This window comes from Macrotis lagotis, chromosome 8 (genome assembly GCF_037893015.1).
Source record: "Macrotis lagotis isolate mMagLag1 chromosome 8, bilby.v1.9.chrom.fasta, whole genome shotgun sequence".
Taxonomy (NCBI): domain Eukaryota; kingdom Metazoa; phylum Chordata; class Mammalia; order Peramelemorphia; family Peramelidae; genus Macrotis; species Macrotis lagotis.
The window spans coordinates 161,608,591-161,627,603 of NC_133665.1; the positions used below are offsets into that span (position 1 = coordinate 161,608,591).

The window sequence follows — 19,013 nt, forward strand, 5'->3', positions numbered from 1 at the left end:
TTCTCAACATGATTTTGAAATTGTAATAGCATACAAATGAAATGGACTAAAACTTCTATTTTCTGCCTGAAAAAATCAATAGACTAAATTCTGTGGGAAATTCCCTTTCTTTTTGGAACCTAAATACAGTCTAAACAGATAGACAGGTCTGAACTGGAAAGTGAAGTATATGGATGTCCTGTATAGATGCCAGCTTTATTTACTTATCGTAAAGTCCAAAGAGAACAACAGGTAATATTCATCTGTCATCAAAAATGTTCCTGCTAAGAATACTCTCTATGACAATGTGTCATATATTAGATTGAGAGTAAGGTGATATCTTAGGATATTCTATGAGTGGTATTTTCTGGATTGGCAAGTCCAGGTCCTCCTCTGAACCTTTGCTCATGATTCTTTCTTTTTTCACCTATTCAAAGGATACTTAGTTTTTGAGTAAGTTGTACCTTCTCTAGTATGCTTTCCAGATTATTCCAGTATACACTGAGTTCAGTTTTCCCTGAATAATAGGGTGAAAGGAAATTGGCATTAACTCTCACTAATCTCCTATATGATAAACTTTGATCTTATCTCTGAATTTCCCTCACTTGTCATATCCAGAATGATCTGAATTTACATCTGCAGTTTAGTCATCTCCTTAGTCACATTGTCATCACCACAGTCCAGTCCTTCATTGCCACCATCTTGGACTACTGAAAGAGTTTTGTAATGGGTTTTCCTACCTCCCTTTAATGCATCCTTTGTATTGCTACCTGACTAATTGACCTTTTATACAGATGTGACAATGGTATCCTTCTCAGACAGTTTTGAGGCCTGTTAATTGTTCTCAACCTGATTCAGCCTTTTTTCTGAGTTGTTTTTCCAGGGGCTCAGCTGCTATGCATGATCCAGCTTCTTGGAACTACAGGTGAAAGTTGGGAGACAGGGGGGCTAGATAAGCAGCCCAGAGAAGGGCTTTGATAGGTCATACACCTGAGGTACTCCCTGAACACTGACAGACTGCAGAACCATAGATGAGGTGGGAAGATGCCTACCCCAAGCATGCACAGACTTCCCCCAGAGGAAAGGATGAATGAGAAAATATTAGCCAATGACTATGAAGGTAATTGATGTAGGTGCTATGGAGTGATTAGAGCTTGGTCAGGGATCAAAGAAGAGCATCCAGGGCCATTACCAGTTGTCCTGGCTTTTGCCTTGCCTCTGCATTTCCATGACTCTGGAAGAGAGAGTGAGGCTGATGACTTTATACATCTGCCTCCTTCAAATCTACTGGGAATTCAAGATATCACCCCATGATGTCATTAGTCCTTTTCAAGAATGAAGGATGAACAACAATACTCCTCAAAAAATTTCTAGTAACTTATGTCTGCCAAAATTAGAAAATTCAAACTATTCCAACTCTTTTGCATGGCTGTTAAGACCCTCAGCAATCTGTCAAGATTGTCGATTAAGAAAAATAGACAATTTGCCAAAACAAAAATTAATCTTTATTTGAAGCATTTGCCAATTTCCAGAGACTCACAGTGACAGTTTATCAATAGGCTGTGGAGGTTTGAGCTGCCTCCAGGTACCTGCCTTATTCCAAGAGCTAGTATCTTCTTGATTGTAGGGATTTTTGTTTTTCCTACAAAACTCAGTTGAGGGGTGGCTAGGTGGTGCAGTGGATAGAGCACCAGCCCTGGAGTCAGGAGTACCTGGGTTCAAATCCGGCCTCAGACACTTAATAATTACTTAGCTGTGTGGCTGTGTGGCCTTGGGCAAGCCACTTAACCCCATTGCCTTGAAAAAAAAACAAAAAAAGGGGGGGGGGAAGAAAAAACTCAGTTGAGTGGACTATTCTGACTTAAACATTAAAGGCAATTTTCCTTCCTTTGCATATAAGCTACCTTACTTCCAGACTAGACCACTATACCTCAGAATAGTTTTTTCCTCAGTACCTTCTATGTAGAATAATTCTCTGCCAGTCCCTAACTGTAGGAAGTTTTATTGATCTCCCCAGCAGACAGAGACCTTTTCCCAGTGACTTCAAATAATTTTAAAATTTTAGGAGCAGCTAGGTGGTGCAGTGGATAGAGCACCGACCCTGGAGTCAGGAGTACCTGAGTTCAAATGCGACCTCAGATACTTTGTAATTACCTAGCTGTGTGGCTGTGTGGCCTTGGGCAAGCCACTTAACCCTATTTGCCTTGCAAAAACCTTAAAAAAATAACTTTAACTTATTTTTGAACCTCTAATATGCTTATCTTTTCTTTAGAGAGATGATAAAAGATAGAACATTTATTATTCACCTGCCATATTCCAAAATTGCTTCTTAGCCCTGGGTTACAAATCAGAGTTGTCTTAAACCATTTCTGTCCCTCAAGAAGCTTACATTTTAAAATTTATAATCACTTTGAATTACAGCTATCTCTTATTTCCAGAGGCATACTGGTAAATGTTTTACACTGGACTTTAAAAAAAGTCTACACAGCACGTTCTTAAGTCTAAACAATTTCACTCCCCCCTCAAAAAAATTAAGCCCTGATTTGTAGCATTTGCCAACTTCTGAATGCTCACTCTAAAAGTCTAACAATCCATTGTGTGGGTTTGAGTTGGTCTCCACACCATCTATCTATTTTGAGTGAAAGGATTATTTTCCCATAAAACCCAGTGCTGTGGTCCTCCCTGACTTAGACATTCAATAAATGTTTGGAAAATAGAAGTCTTAAGTATTGCCCAGGTTTATTCAGTCCTGTTTATTATCTCCCCATCCAACGTGTTCCAAGCTTAAGATACCTTTCTATGCTTTGGGAGCTGTCACAGCATAGGCAGACTTGCTTTTGGATTCTTGGTCGTCAGTTAATTGAGGAGAGATCCATTTTTTCAAACCAGAAAATTGAACCAATAATACATGTTGCATCTCCTTCCCGTGAGATAATGTATGAAATCTCTGACACCTGTTATCTTGGGTCCTATATATATACATATATATATATATATATATATGTTGTTCAAGCCAGGGTTTCTAGCACAGCTAAAACATCAATACTTTATATTTTTTTATTTTTTTTCATCTTTTTCAGGACAAATGGGGTTAAGTGACTTGCCCAAGGTCACGCAGCTAGGTAATTATTAAGTGTCTGAGACCGGATTATGAATTCAGGTACTCTTGTCTCCAGGGCCAGTGCTCTATCCACTGTGCCATCTAGCTTCCCCAAAACATCAATATTTTTTTGTAGTAGGCCCATACACTTAAAACTGAAAGGGACCTTGGAGTTGCATCTCTCTGGATTTTAAAGAAATGGGAAGCTGAGGTCCAGAGAGAGAGGAAATAGCTTCCTTCAGATCTGGGATTCAAACTCAGGTCCCATTTCAGCCTTCAGCCCTTGCACTCTAAGATTTATTCATAGGAATGTTGCCTCCACTGAAGTCAGACTCGAATGCTCTGTTGTGATATTGAGGTGACCCTGCATTCCTAAAGGCTGTGTCAGGGCGGTACAAGTCTGGACACAGTGTTGTCCCAAACTGAGCCCAGCATGGTGATATGAAATCTATTGTCTGAGTCCCAGCCCATCACCATTTTGGCCACCAGATGATTGGTTGATTGATTGATTCATTTTTTTGGCTGCAGTAATTCATAGAGTAAGATGAGAATGCATTATGATCTCTCTCTCCAAGGAGGGCATACCTCCACTGATGAAATCGGACATCTTTTGAAGTATTTGTATATAAGCAGGAATGATGAGTTTTGGTGTGTGCAGTAAACTGCCCAAGTATAGAAAAAAGGGAAAGGTTATAGGCTGACTTCAACTAGGTGTGGCTGCATTGCATTGTAGTCTTAATTTATTACTGGGACTTTTTTGTATGTATGAGCACAGGGAGTATCAGCCAGTAAAAAAGAGCTGAATTGGCTCCAGTGCATTTAAAACAAAAACAAATAAGCAAACAGAAACTGATTAAATCATTAGTTTTAGGAGTGTCCCATATAAGCATTGCCTTATGAAAACTTAGAAGTGTCAATTATACTTGTGGAGAAGCTATAGGAAAATCAGAGCATTTAGTTAAGTCATTGCTTTTCCTGTCTGTTGTCAGTGTCTCTTACTGGATGGCAATATAGACTAAAAACATTCCTAAAACAGCCGGATCTATGTAGAATTCATGGCTTGTGGAGACTTGGGAAGGGAGGTGGGGTAGGCACTGAACAGTGTCCTGGACAAGTTCTTTGATGTTGTTCAAATTGTTTTATATCTGTAAAATAAAATTTATCATAAATTTAAGTCATTTACTTCTGTGATTCTTGTTTGTTGTGGTTTGAGTTGCAAGGCATTGGGGTTAAGTGACTTGCCCAAGGTCACCCAGCTAAGTCATTCTTAAGTGTCTGAGGTGGATACTTATGTGACTCTGAACAAGTTCTTTCTGTTTTCTCTGACTCAGTTTCATCAGCTGCAAAATTAAGCGATTGGCATGGGTAACTATCAGCTGTTCCAGCTCTTGATGTATGGCCCCCTGCATAGATGACCTCTTAAGGCCTCTTCCCACCTAGATCCTCTTTTAAGTGCTCCCTTTTTTCCAAGAAACTGTTTATTGTGGTGTGATTGCCCCAGAGGGTCTTGGGGAAACAAAGTCTATACCTTCATTTTAAATAGGGTTCTCTGTCTCTTTAAGAGACAATGATTCATATTATGTCCTGGCAGATTTAAAGTGTCCTTCCCTTAATAACGACTCCCCCCCCCACCATGCCCTCAATCTTTTATTAAATATTCATGAGAGGGTGGGGTCATATTTTTGTGACCTGAAAAAAATCCCATTAATAAATTTGTTATCTGACACAAAAACACTTTAGGGTGGAGAGCGGTCTGCATGGCCTCCCATTTAACATCTGATCATAAGTTGTCAGTAAATTGGGGCCTTTGTCTTCCTTGCTGTGAGGCTCTTCAGCGGCATCACTCACGAGGGTATTGTCTCTTGTTCATGGTGACTCTATTGAAACCTTGATCGGAAACGTTGCCAATGTGATTTCTGGTTCTAAGTGACTTGACCCCAAAGAGAACTACATCTCCCATGGGCAACGCTTCCTTGGGGAAACCCCAGGGCTTGCTTGGGGCCGCTTTGGGGTGGAAGAGGGAGTTCTTTCCTAATTAAGGACAAATGATCCTGGTGGTGCTATTTTCCCCAGGTTAATATCACCTTTGTTGGCGGTGCTGCTGCTGCTGCTGCTGATTTGATTTCCTGATTCTGGCCAGGAAGTTTTTTTCTTAAAAGTTCGAACTTGGGAAGCTGGCAGGTGATCGCTTTAGTGGGGAAAGCACCGGCACGAACATCTCGTAGGGAAAAACTGGGTCTTTTTGGTGGTTGAGTTTTGACTTTCCACTCAGCTTAATCTCTTTCCCCTCTCTCATCAAATAGAAGCAAAAAAATCAGCGAATTGGCAAAGGTCCTCTGAGGTTCTTGGGTGCCCCCTTTTTTTTTTAGAGGTGCATTTATTTAAAAAGAGTTTCTTTGTATATGTTGGGGAAAGTCTCCTACGTTAGTGTAAAAAGAGACAGTCGCAAGGGCAGGGGTTGGGAGGGGAAGAAACTCTTGGGCAAAAAAGGTTAAGGCTTGCATTGAATGTGAAGTGAAAGTTATTTTCAAAAGACTGTTTTCTAGGAAAATGTGTTCAGGGGAGCTTGTAGTCGTTTCATTTCCTTCGGATTCCAAAGGAGCCTTCCGAGCTATTGTGCTCGGTGGAGACTTCCAGGGGCAGAGGGCTCTTCAAGGTGATGACTCTCAACTCCATGTCCGTGAGGGGAGTTTGGGGGTTTGGGGGGGCGTGGATGGTCCTTCCGAGCTGTTGGCTGGAAGGGAAGCGCGCGCGCTGTTTGCCAGGCTTTCCCGAGAGCAGCCCTAAGCGCAGGCAGGTCGAAGGGTTAACAGCAATTAACCGGAGTTGCTTCAGAGACAAAAGCGTTATTTCACCTGCCGTCAGGAAAAAAAGAGGAGGCCCATTGTGTAGGGGTGTTTGAACTGATTCTGTTTAGAGGCTGGTTGTGATTGGTGGAGCAGGGCGTGGCTGATTGGGTAGTTTTGCATCTTGTCAGCTCCGGAGCACCCTTGCGCGTGCAATCTGTCTGTAACCTGAGGAAGCTCCGCACTGTACGGCCGGCCGGGCAGCCTCCGCCGGGCAGCCTCCGCCGGGCAGCCCCGCCGGCCAGCCTCCCAGCCGGGCAGCCTCCGCCGGCCAGCCTCCGCCGGGGAGCCGAGCGGCATGGCCCAGCTCGCGCCTGCTTGGGCCAGCTAAATGGAGTTTGGCAGGTTTGGCAATAGGACGGATTTGGGGGGATTTGGGCGGCTTCCCGGGGGCCAGCCCGAGCTCTTCACTTGGCAGAGCTGGGGGAAAGCGGGCGCAGCGTTTGGGGGGGAAAGTTGGATGTGCGGCGCGGGGCCGGGCTGGGGGCGGGGGCTTTTCTTTCTTTCATCTGTGTTTACCAACTTGAGGAGTTGTGCACTGGGGCCAGATGGAGCTCGGGCCGAAGAGGAGTGGGGAGACAGTTGCCACAGGCCCGGCTCTCCTGGGGAGGAAAAAGACATTCTCCTCCCTCTCTCGCTGTCCTTTCGCGTTCCCTCCTTCTCTCTTTCTCTCACTTTCTTTCTCTTGCGTTCTTTTTCTTTCTTTCCCTCCTCCCTCTCTTTTTCTCTTTCATTCTCTCTCTCTCTCTCTCTCTCTCTCTCTCTCTCTCTCTCACTGTCGGCTTGTGGAGAGTTTGAGGAAGTATTGTTTAGGTTCTGTGTGTTCGACTTTTTTTTCATAAATTTGCTCTTACTTCCTTACATTAATTGCCCTTTGTAAATTTCGCTTGCTTCCCCCCCCCCCCCAGCCCATTTTCAGCCCATTTCATTAGAAACCCCATTTGGGGAAAAGAGAAGCCGGCCCTTGGGGTGCCACTTTGTAGCCTGGTAGCAGCGTCGCGAGTGAGCCGTGGATGTGACCGGGGCTCTGGCTGCTGCTTTCCTTCTGATAGTTTGTTTCCATATCTGTCTGGGCTATTTTTAACTGAGCTGTTCAAATTGGAGGAGTTCACACACAGACACACTCAAAAAGAGAAGTGGGGTGAGGGGGGCTGGAGACAGATAAATACCGTGCCCTGTCAGGCTTCCAGCCCAGGCTCTCGGCGGTGCAGATCCCCCCTGCTCCCTTCGCCCCCTGAAATGAAGGGACTGGGGATTGTTTTTGACATTGCCTCGTCTTCGGCATTCCAGCGAAATCCTCTGATCTAAACAGGATCTAAATGTAGCCAAACTCAAGTGTCAGACCTTCACTACAGGATTTCACTGGAAATGAGATTTTTTTTTCTCCTTCCCTCCCCTCGGTGTGGTGATGGGAGGGAGGGAACCCTTAGGAAGTGGGTGGTAAGTTTAGAGCTAAGAACATACATATATGCTTCCTCTTTAAGGTTAACTCTTTCAGTTTCTGGAGGGGTTTTTTTTTACTGAAATCTCCAACTGTCCAAATTATACTTCTAATAGTCTAAATGTTTTAGTCAAGTCTATTTAAAAATGCAAATCGGCTCATTTCCATAGATTCCAACATTTGAAAGTGACACATCTGAAGAAGAGAAGAAAAAAAAAAGAAACATTTAAGTCTGATAACAGGAAATGTGAATCATTCCATCAGTGACTAATATCTGTTTCTGGGAGGGGGAAAACACTGAGTTAGATTTATTTTCATAATCAGTATTAAGGGAGCCAAAATGATCTTGAAGTTTAAAGCAAGAAAAATTGATATTATATTAAGCAAAGTTTGAAAAAAAAAAGGGGGGGATTTTCCAGGAAGCAAGAGGAAAGAATTTTGAGGCAAGAATAAAATAAAGCTTTATGTGGTTCAGTAGCAAAGCTAGAATACCTAGTGTCAAACACTTCTGCTTTAGGATTCATGTGTATACATGTGTGTCTAAAGAAAAGCAATCCACAGCTTTGTGGATTGGAGTTTTTATTCTTTACCAAGCTTGGGAAGGGAAAAAATAATAGGGAAACCACTGTCATCACTGACATGCTTCATATCATTTAAAAAGAATTTCACCTAAATTTTCTAGGATCTTTGTTCTGGCTGGAAATCTTGAGTGAGCAGTGCATAAAAATGAAAGCAAAATGCTGCCTACCTCCACACAGATCCTCTGGCTGACTTGCCCTAGTATGTGATAGAGCTGAGCTGAAAACTGATTGGTCTGACACTTTATAATCAAAGTTGATTTATTGTTCATTAGTAGTGCATTAGCCCTTTCAGGCAAGACAGTTATTTGTGTAGTGGCCTGTCAAGCACAAGACTTCTAGCACCTGTCATTTCTAAGCCATGAGATAAGCATCCAGATATTAAGATAATGCAAATAAAAAATGCATTTGGACTAGTAGAGTGCCACAAGTCTACAGAGAGATTTTTCTTTTTAAAATATTGATAAAACTAGGTATTATACATTTATGTGGGTACATACATATGTAGACATGTATATACATATGTTTGTATAGATATTACATCTATGTAGCTGGAGGAACAAGGACTGTTCTTCCTGTTTTTCCCTAAGAAGGGAACTTCAACTTAAATTCCCTACTGCTTTACCACAAAAGTTGGTCATTTCTGTGAAGACTAGGCATAACTTGTCTTTTACTTCCTACCCCCCCCCACACCCAACTCATGGCTGTCCTCCATAGAAATGGAAGGAACCTGAAAGTACCTTTCACTTGAATTTGTCTTTTAAGGAACATGTCTTTCTATGAGACTTTTGGAAATATGGATTGCTAGTCTAAAAATATAATGATATCACAGCAAAACTATGATTATGTCGAGTAATAAAGTCAAGTGCATTTTCTGCCATTGACTTCTTCCTTCTTAATTCTCCCAAATGGAATGATCTCATGATATAACCTAGAAAACAACCCAAGGGTCAAAAAGAAAACAAAATGAGTCAACTTGTGTCTTCCCCCCCTAGAAATGAGGATTAACTTATGTTATTTCAGAGCATGGAATGGAGACAATCTGCATGAGGATATATAGTGTATTGTCTTCACTGAATTTTCATTTGACAGGGATTTTAGAGGCTGTGATCTTAATTAAATCTCAACTGACTCAAATAATGCATCTAAAGGCATGCAGTGTTGCGTAACCTTGCTGAGTTGGTAAACCATAAATCATCAGAAAGCTTATGAGAGGAAGGGCTGGCTTGATAGGTTTTGTTGTTGTTTATAAATAACTGTACCTTAAAAAACAAAATCTTCACTCTGAGCTGCTCTCTGAGTTTTATATTGTCAAAACCAGTTGTTTGAAAAAAATAAACTGGTCATGCCTAGGACCAGTATTACAACTTTAGCTAAAGTCATCAGAAATACAAAAGGCAGTGATATTCAAATCAAAATGGATTAACAACATTTTATTTCCAGTTTTTTTCTGAATTAGTGCAGCCGAAGAGCTGTTAGAATTGTTTTTGCTACTCATTTTTTCCTTTAAAAAAAAAGAGTGCTGATAGCCAAATTTCATTGTAAGCCTATATTGAAATCTGAATGAGATTAAAGTGGGTATGAGAGTAAGCTGGAGAAATTAATCATATTCTACTAACTAGTTGTAATAAGATCACTAAGGGGAAGCTAACACTGTAAGCTGATGGTGGCACCTTATTATGGACAGTTGGTGAGAGAGATTTTGTGATTCTCAAGAAGTGTAAACAAATGGTGAGTATAGCAACAGTTTGTAGACCAGGAAAGAAAGATTCTTGCAACTGGGGCCTAGAAGATAGGACTCTTTTTAACTGCTAAACAGCCTTTTTAATTATGTGTTCTCTCTTCCCTATACTCTTGCTAAAGGATAGGTGTCCACAAATGTTGATGGTTTCATGTGGTTAAATCTATGATTTTCAATGTCTCAGGCTTGTGTTATTCTTCAGATGATGGCATGCCCTTGGTGTCTCAAGGCAAAGGCAGCTCCAAATATCTCAAAGTTGAGAAAGCTCCATGGGATAGCTTGATGCATGTATTCTTATAAGCTAAATATTTCAGATAGGAGTGACATTTGTATATCATTGATGTGCTGTGGGCTTTATCTACACCTGCAAGGCTAGATTGTGGGAAAGGCCTGACAGCATCAGTGAAATTTGTTATTATTTGGGGGAAAAGGCTTGGTTTATTTTTGAGGAGTTTGTTTTGTTTTATTGATAGCAGAATTACATGACTAGAAACATATTTGTGGAAAGTTCAGAGTTCAGTTCAAATCTGTGGCACTTTCTTTTGTTTTTGCTAAATTATATTTTTTACTCAGATTTATTTTTCTTTAGTTAAAAAAGGAAAATAAAACTTATGTGTATCTATTTAGAAAGCTGTCTCTCTGCAGATTGTAAGAATTGAAGTAGTCCCCTCCACTTTTTGTGATATGAACGGCCTTGTCTGTCATCCCCTTCAGACCTGCCTATTGTTTGGAGGCAAGAGAAATTAATGTGTGTGTTGGGGGGGGGAGAGGGGAGTTGAATACAGAATAGAATTAATTATACATCCTTTTAGCATTTGCTTTTAAATAACTAATTAATGAAAAATCAGGCAAAAATGTTACATTGCACTTTTTAAAGAATACCTGATATCATGTTTTAATTTTTAAGCTTTATCTTGCCTTTAAATCTGAAACATCATTGTTCAAATAACTGAGAACAAGGTAAACCAACAACATCAAAAAGGTCGGCTTCTGTGATTTCTCAAGGGCTTGTTATTTTGTACTTTCCAATTCTATTTGATGTCTTGACAAAACAAGATGACACAAGGGAGAATACATTAAATTTTGATTTTCATCTAACCTGTTACAGTCGTGGCGGCTTAATTTCTTTTACTTTTTACTGAAGACGGCTTTTTTTTTTTTTTTACAATTACTCTAATTGCCACACCACTTTATGAGAAGGCTTCTTTACTGACTCCCTATTTGCCTTGATTTTGCCAGGCATTTTTGAATGTGTTTTGACCTTTAACACAGAAAGAGCTTGCTGGTTGGAGTATGTCTTCATTAGAAATAAATCAGTGAATGGAAAGATTGTCAAAGAAGCAACTGATATTTTCTCATTAGGATATCATTTGCACCCTTGTGCTTAGCTGAAATGTATATGTGAGGATACTAGAAATAGGTGTGAGAAGCTGGACCATTTCAAGACTTTTCCATTGCTCCTCCAAATCAGGTGCTAGACCTGAGTATCACTGAAGTCTTAGACTATTCTCATTTAGGTCTGCCTGGGTATTTTCCTGGAACTCCTTTATTTCAAGATAATCAAGAATCTTAAAAAAATTATTTTCATTAAACTATCCATGATCTTTCCTAGACTTACTAAAGCACAACAGTGGATGGCTAGTTTCTCCATTAGTATAAAAAATAGATGTTAAAATGAGAATGTTTTTTTACTGATAACTGCTGATCTTAAACATTGTATACAATAGTCATCTTGCCTTATGTTTCTTACCTGTTTTAACAATCCATAGGTTTAAAATGCTCCTGCTGAATTCAGCTGCTGCTTTTTTCTGATTGATGTGATTTAAGCATCATGCTTAAATACCTTAGAACTTGGGTAGCTTCTGTCTGTCTCTCTCTTTCTCTTTCTCATTCTGCTCCTTTACTCTCCTTTCTTTTCTTTTCTTTTTCTTTTTGTTTCCTTTCCTTTCCTCTCCTCTCCTCTCCTCTCCATCATTTAAAAGTCTCTAGTTATGGGTGTTTGAAAAGTCCTTTTGGGATGGATTTGCTCCTCCTCATCAAAGGAGATAATTCCTAGCACTTATTTTGCCATTGTAAATGTCATAGCTTGTTTGATTCATGCACATTGGATTGTTTTCCATCCCACCTACATGAGAAGAGGAGGTTGAGGAAGGAAAGATGAAATATTAGTTTTTGCTTTGAAAAAACATTATAGAAGTTGCAAACTTGAGGACAGGTGTACTTGTTAGATGACGAGTTCCATGAGTATATTCCTTTGTTTCCTCTATTTAACAAATGTGAAGGATTTAATTTATGCAAGCTATGCATTTATGCAAATTGAGAGATATTTATTATACTTAAAACAATTATCCTGGTACTAGGTTGGGGGGAGAGGGGGAGGACCTTATTATGCAGGATAAGTGTTAGATAAGATCAAATAAAGTCCCACTAATTTGTCTGCCATAAACAAATATGGATTTATGCCAATTTTTACTGAAATACAAGAGAAGAGGTCAAAGAGCTTTAGGAGAGGTTGTTTACTAGGATAGTTTGCTTGAATTTTGTCATGCAAGTATGTAGTCAAAGAAAGATAGCCTCTCAAGATAGCACATAATACATGAAATGTTAAAAAATAAAATAAAATGCTAATTGCATTTTAAAGAGATATCTCCCCCCCCAAATTTTAATAGGGCTTTGTATTGTTACTGAAAGAACAGTTATGCTAATGACTACTTAGATGATGTTGCATTAATATAATAACCATTACCTGACTTAATGCATTGTACAGTATTGTGGCAAAATAGCTACGTCTAAAAAGAGTGATACAAAAAGTGAAATTCCATAATGAAACAGAATTATGGTTTCTACATGAATAGCATGCTTTTTTGTTTTAAAGACTGAAATATTATGTCAAGCGTGTATTTTATTCTTGCATGCAGGGTCTTTGCATTCTACTTTTTCAATTCCATAGGGAACAGCAAGAGACTGGGGCATTGTGTTTTTCAGCTTTTCTGTTTGCCAATATATCAGTTGTATCCATTTACTGATGAATCATGAAAACTGTTTTCTATTGTCTCGATAAGGGTTTTCTGCCCTCTGCTCCATGTTGTACACAAGCTCTTACTTAATACAAGCAGTTATAATCGGACGAGAGGGCTTCATTTTCTCTTCTCTATCTTTTGTCTTTTTCATTTTTCAAAGACAACTCAGTCTACTACTATTCCCTCATGATTTGATTTTTACTTGCTAGTGGTGGTTTGAGGTGACACAATTCCAGAACGAAAGACAATAGAAAGATTTGGAACCAGGTGGCACACCACCTCACTTGGCCAATTGCAAGTTATCTGGTCACAAGTTGAAACAAATATATAGTAAAAAGATTTTTTTTTTATTGGAAATGCATCCTTTGAAATTTTCCCAAATTACAATGGCAGATTAATGTAATGAGGTTAAGATGTATTTTTAAATGGCATTATGAGGGCACTTTTTAATGAGTATAGTGAAGAAGAAAATACAGGTCTCAGTTTACATGTGATGTGTGTGTGTGTGTGTGTGTGTGTGTGTGTGTGTGTGCTTGTGTTTAAACTGAGAGGTGCTCACTGCTGGTGGATGTTTTGGTTTACGTTTATAAAGAAGACAGAATGATGATCATATAATTTTCAGTGTTTATATATTCAATCTTTTTCTCTCCTTTCTAGTTCTCTCTCTTATGTCCTAAGCTATTCCCCCCCCCCATATCATTCATTTACTCCCTTGAAGGGATGGGAAAAGGCATGTTATTATTATTCTTTCAGGCCCCAAATATGATGAGATTATTCTGAAAAAAAAATAAAAATATTGGACAGATTTTACCCAGAAGTTTAGGCTATTTAACAGCCATGGTTTGTATTAAAGACATTTTTTTACAGTTGATGGTATTAAGATGACAGCAGGTCTCTACTAGCAGAGTTCTGATAGCCAAAGCACAGCTGTATTTTTACCCTCACCGCCAGGTTTGGGTGCACCTGGGTATCTGCCACACCCCATTGGGATCAGTCAACAATGTATCATAAAGTGTAGTTTTGAATTCATGATTTTCTTCTGAAAATTAAGCTAAAACGTGTTCCCTTTTTAAAAAAAAATCAGTTTTGTAAGCTAGCATTCTTTAAATGTCTGCCAGAAGTTTAATTTGAATTTGTGATCCCTGAAGGCAGCTAGACAGAATTATTCTAGTTCTTCATAAACTGCCTTCTATGATTCATTGTTCACTCATAAAACATACTCATTTCTATATATACTCAAATAGTTAAGGCAGTTGCAGTATTGGGGTTATAATTTTTTTTTGCATTATATTTAAATTGTCATTTGAGAGAGAAATCAAGAATTAGCTTGAACTACCAGTTAAAGTCTGAGCTCTCTGGCACACAAAACCTCCGAATGAGTGTTTTTATCTAAAGTACTGTAAAGTGTATTACACAGTATCTAAAATAAAGTTTAGTTTTGACTGAATACACTCAAAAAGGGACTCATAAATATTAGAGAGCTGTAGTTAAGAACTTACGCGACTGTTTTAAATACTATTGATTTAAACCACTGGCTAGATTTTATGAATCAAAGTGTAATTTCCAAGCTTTGGCTATATTTCTCAATGCTGAAGCACTCTCTCTTGTGTGCCTTTAGCGGCTTTCCAGACATTCAACACAGGATTAAATGATAGTAGTTACAATGATCAATAGGTTAAGACCAGTACAATCACTCTTACCGCTAATGACCTCAGTAGTAATGGGTAATAAAGTGTGGGCCATAATAGCCTATTGCTGGTGCTGTATGCCCTTTGATTCCTAGTATTAGTAGGGACTAGCTACATGAAAAAGTTGGACATTGGGAGTTAAGGGAGTGGATATATAGGCCATAATTCTTAACTATTTAAAGTCTTAAACTGTGCTTAGAATTTTTTTTTCCAGTGGGGGAAGGGAGGGATACGGTCATTTCTGGTCCATTTGAATATGTTTGTTGAAGGTTTCCATGAGTTATTTTCATGATATGTTGGAGCAGAAACTTTGGATAAATTTAGATTTTATTGCATTTATAAATTAAAGCTTGAGCCCACAGTTTAGAGGCCCAGAGCTAACTGGCCTAAAAATGTGATTTCAAGAGTAGAACTCATTCAAACCCATCAGAATATTATTGCCAACTTTGGATGATTCCAAGATTGATCATCTAGTTTGTAGGTGATTTGGTCTTCTTCCCTCTGCCTCCCCCCCTTCCTGTGCCTGCCCTTTAACATTGTGTTACTCATCCCACCTCCCCCAAAGTGCCCAAAGGAAAGGAAGAGGGATATCAAAGTAGTCCACTTAGCTAGCTGTTCTGAAGCATACCTGCATGTATGTGAGAGCCCACACAATGTCTCTGTCTGTGTCTCTCTCATTCTCTCTCTCTCTCTCTCTCTCTCTCTCTCTCTCTCTCACACACACACACACACACACACACACACACACACACACACAATTGCTGGCTAAAATGGAGAGATTTTTAAAAAAAATTATCCCTAATTTCTTCAGTTCATGATTCTCTCATTTTCAAGCATAGAGAGTGGGAAGGGGGTGGGGAATGACATTTTTCACTGAAGCAGATAGACTTTCTAAGAGTAGTAAAGCATTTGTTGCAAAATAATCCAGTTTTTTGTAGGAAGGTGTTTCGGACTGAGGGTGTGCTATAATTTTTTTCATTTTCAGTGTTTGTCTACTCAGTTTAATTTTTACACCACCCTATTCCTGCCTGTTTTCCTGTTAATCACCATCAGAAATCTGGCTCGAGAATATTTATATTGTACATAGTCCAAGAAATGCACAGAAAAAAAAATACTTAGGCATGTTTCTTGTGCTACTTGCTTAATCAAACTTAAATATAATGATGAAAATTTCAAATAAAAGTCTACTTTTGTTGGGGTAATAACAGCAGCTCAGGATGAACATTTGCTCTTCAAAACATGTGCACATGAGAAATTTAAACACTGAATTAAGAACTGATTTAAATAAAGAGTTCAGTTAAAAAAGGAAATTTTTAATAGTTTCTTGTCATGATGATTGTGATAATTTGCTGTTGCAAAATTGTTGGATGTTCAGGGTTTTTTACATATAAAGGCTAATTTGTATATTCAATATATATGTATATATATATATATATATACATATATATATAACTTCATATTTGCATATTGTGTCTAAGCACATGAACTGCCAAGTCATACATACCTGGGAAACATAAGACAGTGCTACAAATCCATGTATATTGTAATTACTGTATCTTAATCTACACTCAGAGGCCAACCACAGTACAAAGACTTCATTGATAACCTTCCTTTACTAGGTGAATAAAATATCCTAAGAACTTAAAATTTTTTTTCTCTTGAAGCTATTTTTTTTTTATAATTTTACAATCGCAGACGTGCACACACAAAACACATACATAACAACATTGGTGACTGTTCCCTGTACATGAATCTGACCTTCAGGAACCAATTTTAGTTCATCAAAATTAGTGATGCTGAGAAATCAGGACATCAGTGCATAATGACTGTGAAATTAGGGATGCGAGCTCGCTCTGCAAATGACAGGACAAATCATGTGAAAAAGTCAAGAGAAACTGCATATTAAGACATTATGTTACGTAAAATTAATACTGCACTTCTCCCTATTGCTTATTGCTCTCCTGAAGGATTTTTTAAAATTCTTTTCTCTTCTGATCAGCTATTGTCTGCTGATTTTTTTTTTTGGTGGTGCTCTGGCAAAGTGCAAAACATGTTATTACCTTTTATTGTAATACAGGAGATGACAGCAGATCCTTTTGAACAAAGTAGATCTTTTACTGCTTTTAGTTTCTTGCTGTCACATGTTTGATTTGAAACTAAAGAAAAGTAAGATGCTTAAATATTAGAGTTAGAGTCACACAAATTTTGTCTTTACCTTCTCTCTCTCTCTCTCTCTCTCTCTCTCTCTCTCTCTCTCACACACACACACACACACACACACACACACTTTTTTATCCTTTTTCTTGTGTGTGTGTGGGGGGTTCTTATGAAATTGTCTCCTTGCATTACTGGGACTGACAAAATGGTTCTCATGTAGTCTGCAAATTAAACACAAGTGCAGTGATTATTTTGAATAGCTAAATTACATTCTAGAAAGCTTGCAGAATTCATAGCATTGTCATTAGGTATCCGCTTGAATACAATTTGTGTAACCTTGGCCAAGACAGCCTGTCATTTTAATGTCAGTGTTTTATCTGAACAAGACATCATCCTTTCAGATACAGTGTACAGGTTCCTTCCAAAGATGCCCGTGCAGAAACGTGTTAACAGTTGCAAATATGAAATGCTATCAAGTTCATCACTGTAACTATTTGTCACTGAAATGTCATGGAAAGCCGCTTTTAATGGTATCTTCCATAAAAATGAAAGAACTGAAGACATCTGTATGCTGGGCAAATATGGAGTGGTAGAAGCATCGTAGTGATAGTGGTGCTCCTCACCTGGGCACAGGATTGAGGTTATTCACCTGCCTGAGCTGCTACTGGTTTCTCTTAAAACCACTGTCTTCAGCAGCCAGACATCACATTGGTCTTAAACACCTGACTTTTGTTTTCTACTTGCTGTGATCTGGAAAGGAAAACTCAAGCCTTGGTTGACTTCTTCCAGATCATTTCATAAGAAGAAAGGGAATATTTCCCAGTAACCAAGAGAGAGCTTTTTATCTTCACTCTGAGCAGTGTTAAGGTTTTGTCCCTTTTGCTCCTTGCAAGGCCGTGTGATTGCAGCAGAGACTGATACAAGAGTTTTATCAGCCTTATAATAGCACAATGGGATTTGTAACCAAGCCTCCCCTTGGAAAAGCTCATTTGGCAGGAAAAGTTGGTAAATCTCAAAGTAGAATTATGAATGCTGAAAATCTGATTGGGAAATTATAGCTCTTTGTAAGTTTTCCCAGCTCACTGCTTCTGTTTTCTTGCTATTGTAGGTTCCCGTGTCAGTGGCTATGATGACACCTCAAGTTATCACTCCCCAGCAAATGCAGCAGATCCTCCAGCAACAAGTGCTCACCCCCCAGCAGCTCCAGGTCCTGCTTCAACAACAGCAGGCACTCATGCTTCAACAGGTAACTACTGGCTTTGCCCCTGATAAGACCAGCCTCCATGACTCTTGGCAGGGAAAGCACCAATCCATCCCCTGGACCCAACCACTATAGGGTATGATACCCATTCCCTTCATCTGGTAAGACATTCTGGCTGCCAAAATTTCAAGAGAAGATAACAAAAGCAATTGAAGTTTCCTTAATTATGACTTGAAGTTCTATCCCCTGACTGTCCCCAGGATTTCAGATGTCACCAATGTCTCATGATAAGAAGTCAGGATTAAGTTCAGAGCTGGAGTTTGTAAAGAAACTTCTTAGGGGTTGCAAGTTTTTAAACTCTTACTATGGCACTGGAAATTTTTCTGGATTCAAATTCAGTGAACTGAGGTCCTGTCTCTCTCTACCTATGTGATTTGGAGTGCAAGACGTGGAGTCAGGAGGATCAGAATTTGACTCCAGCTTTGATGTTTCCTTAAAATGTTTGGCCCTGGGACGGTCACTTAAACCCTTTCAGCCTCAGTTTTCTTTTCTATAAAATGGGAATAATAATAATTAATAATAATAATAACAACAACCACAACAAAACTTGCCATCCAGGGTTAGTGTGAGATTCAAATGAGATATTTGTGAAGTACTTAGCCTACCCTAGAATATTATATAATTCCTACCTATTATTATCACTATCATCATCATCATCATCATTATTATTACTTCTCTTCCTAGGGTCACATACATAAAACAGAAATGGGAAGGGAGGAAGGGGAACAGGTGAAATAGGTCACTTGGCTTGCTAAAATGTTTATCCTGCTGAAACTTTTTCTAGGTGAGAGACTTCTAAATAGAAAGTAAGGGGAAAGCAAAACCAAGGCTATGGGCATATTGGACATTTCCAATATTGATCTTATCAACAGATTCAAATATCCAAATGGGAAAAGTGTCTCTTCTGACCCATGAGTGAGCCCTCATGGTTCCAGCACATTTGAAGGTGTTGTTCTAGAAGAATCTATTCTCTTTGGCTGATGCTCACATCTATTCCAGGTTGTCATTTAACATTCTTCCCCAATGGATGTTTGAACCCTCCAGGTCAACAGAACTGTGGTGAATGGTGATAGCAGGATGAGCAGGAGTGGGAGGTAGAAAGGCAGAGGAGCACCCACATTGTCTGTGCTTGTATTGACCAATACTGAATACAGTCAGACCCTCTCATTTAGAAAGCATGGATATATTTCACAACAGAGATT

At 39.1% G+C, this 19,013-nt stretch overlaps 1 protein-coding gene across 21 annotated transcripts in view; it reads left to right on the top strand.

Moving 5' to 3' along the window:
• Positions 1-19,013, top strand: part of FOXP1 (forkhead box P1) — a 671,450-nt gene that overhangs the window by 553,333 nt on the left and 99,104 nt on the right. For 20 of the 21 annotated variants that reach the window (XM_074198735.1, XM_074198737.1, XM_074198738.1 and 17 more), the window contains one exon: positions 17,659-17,796. In XM_074198735.1, the coding sequence (XP_074054836.1) occupies positions 17,659-17,796 (138 nt within the window). Of the gene's footprint in view, positions 1-6,194; positions 6,271-17,658; positions 17,797-19,013 lie in introns of those variants that run through there. The other variant, XM_074198747.1, reaches the window with a different exon arrangement.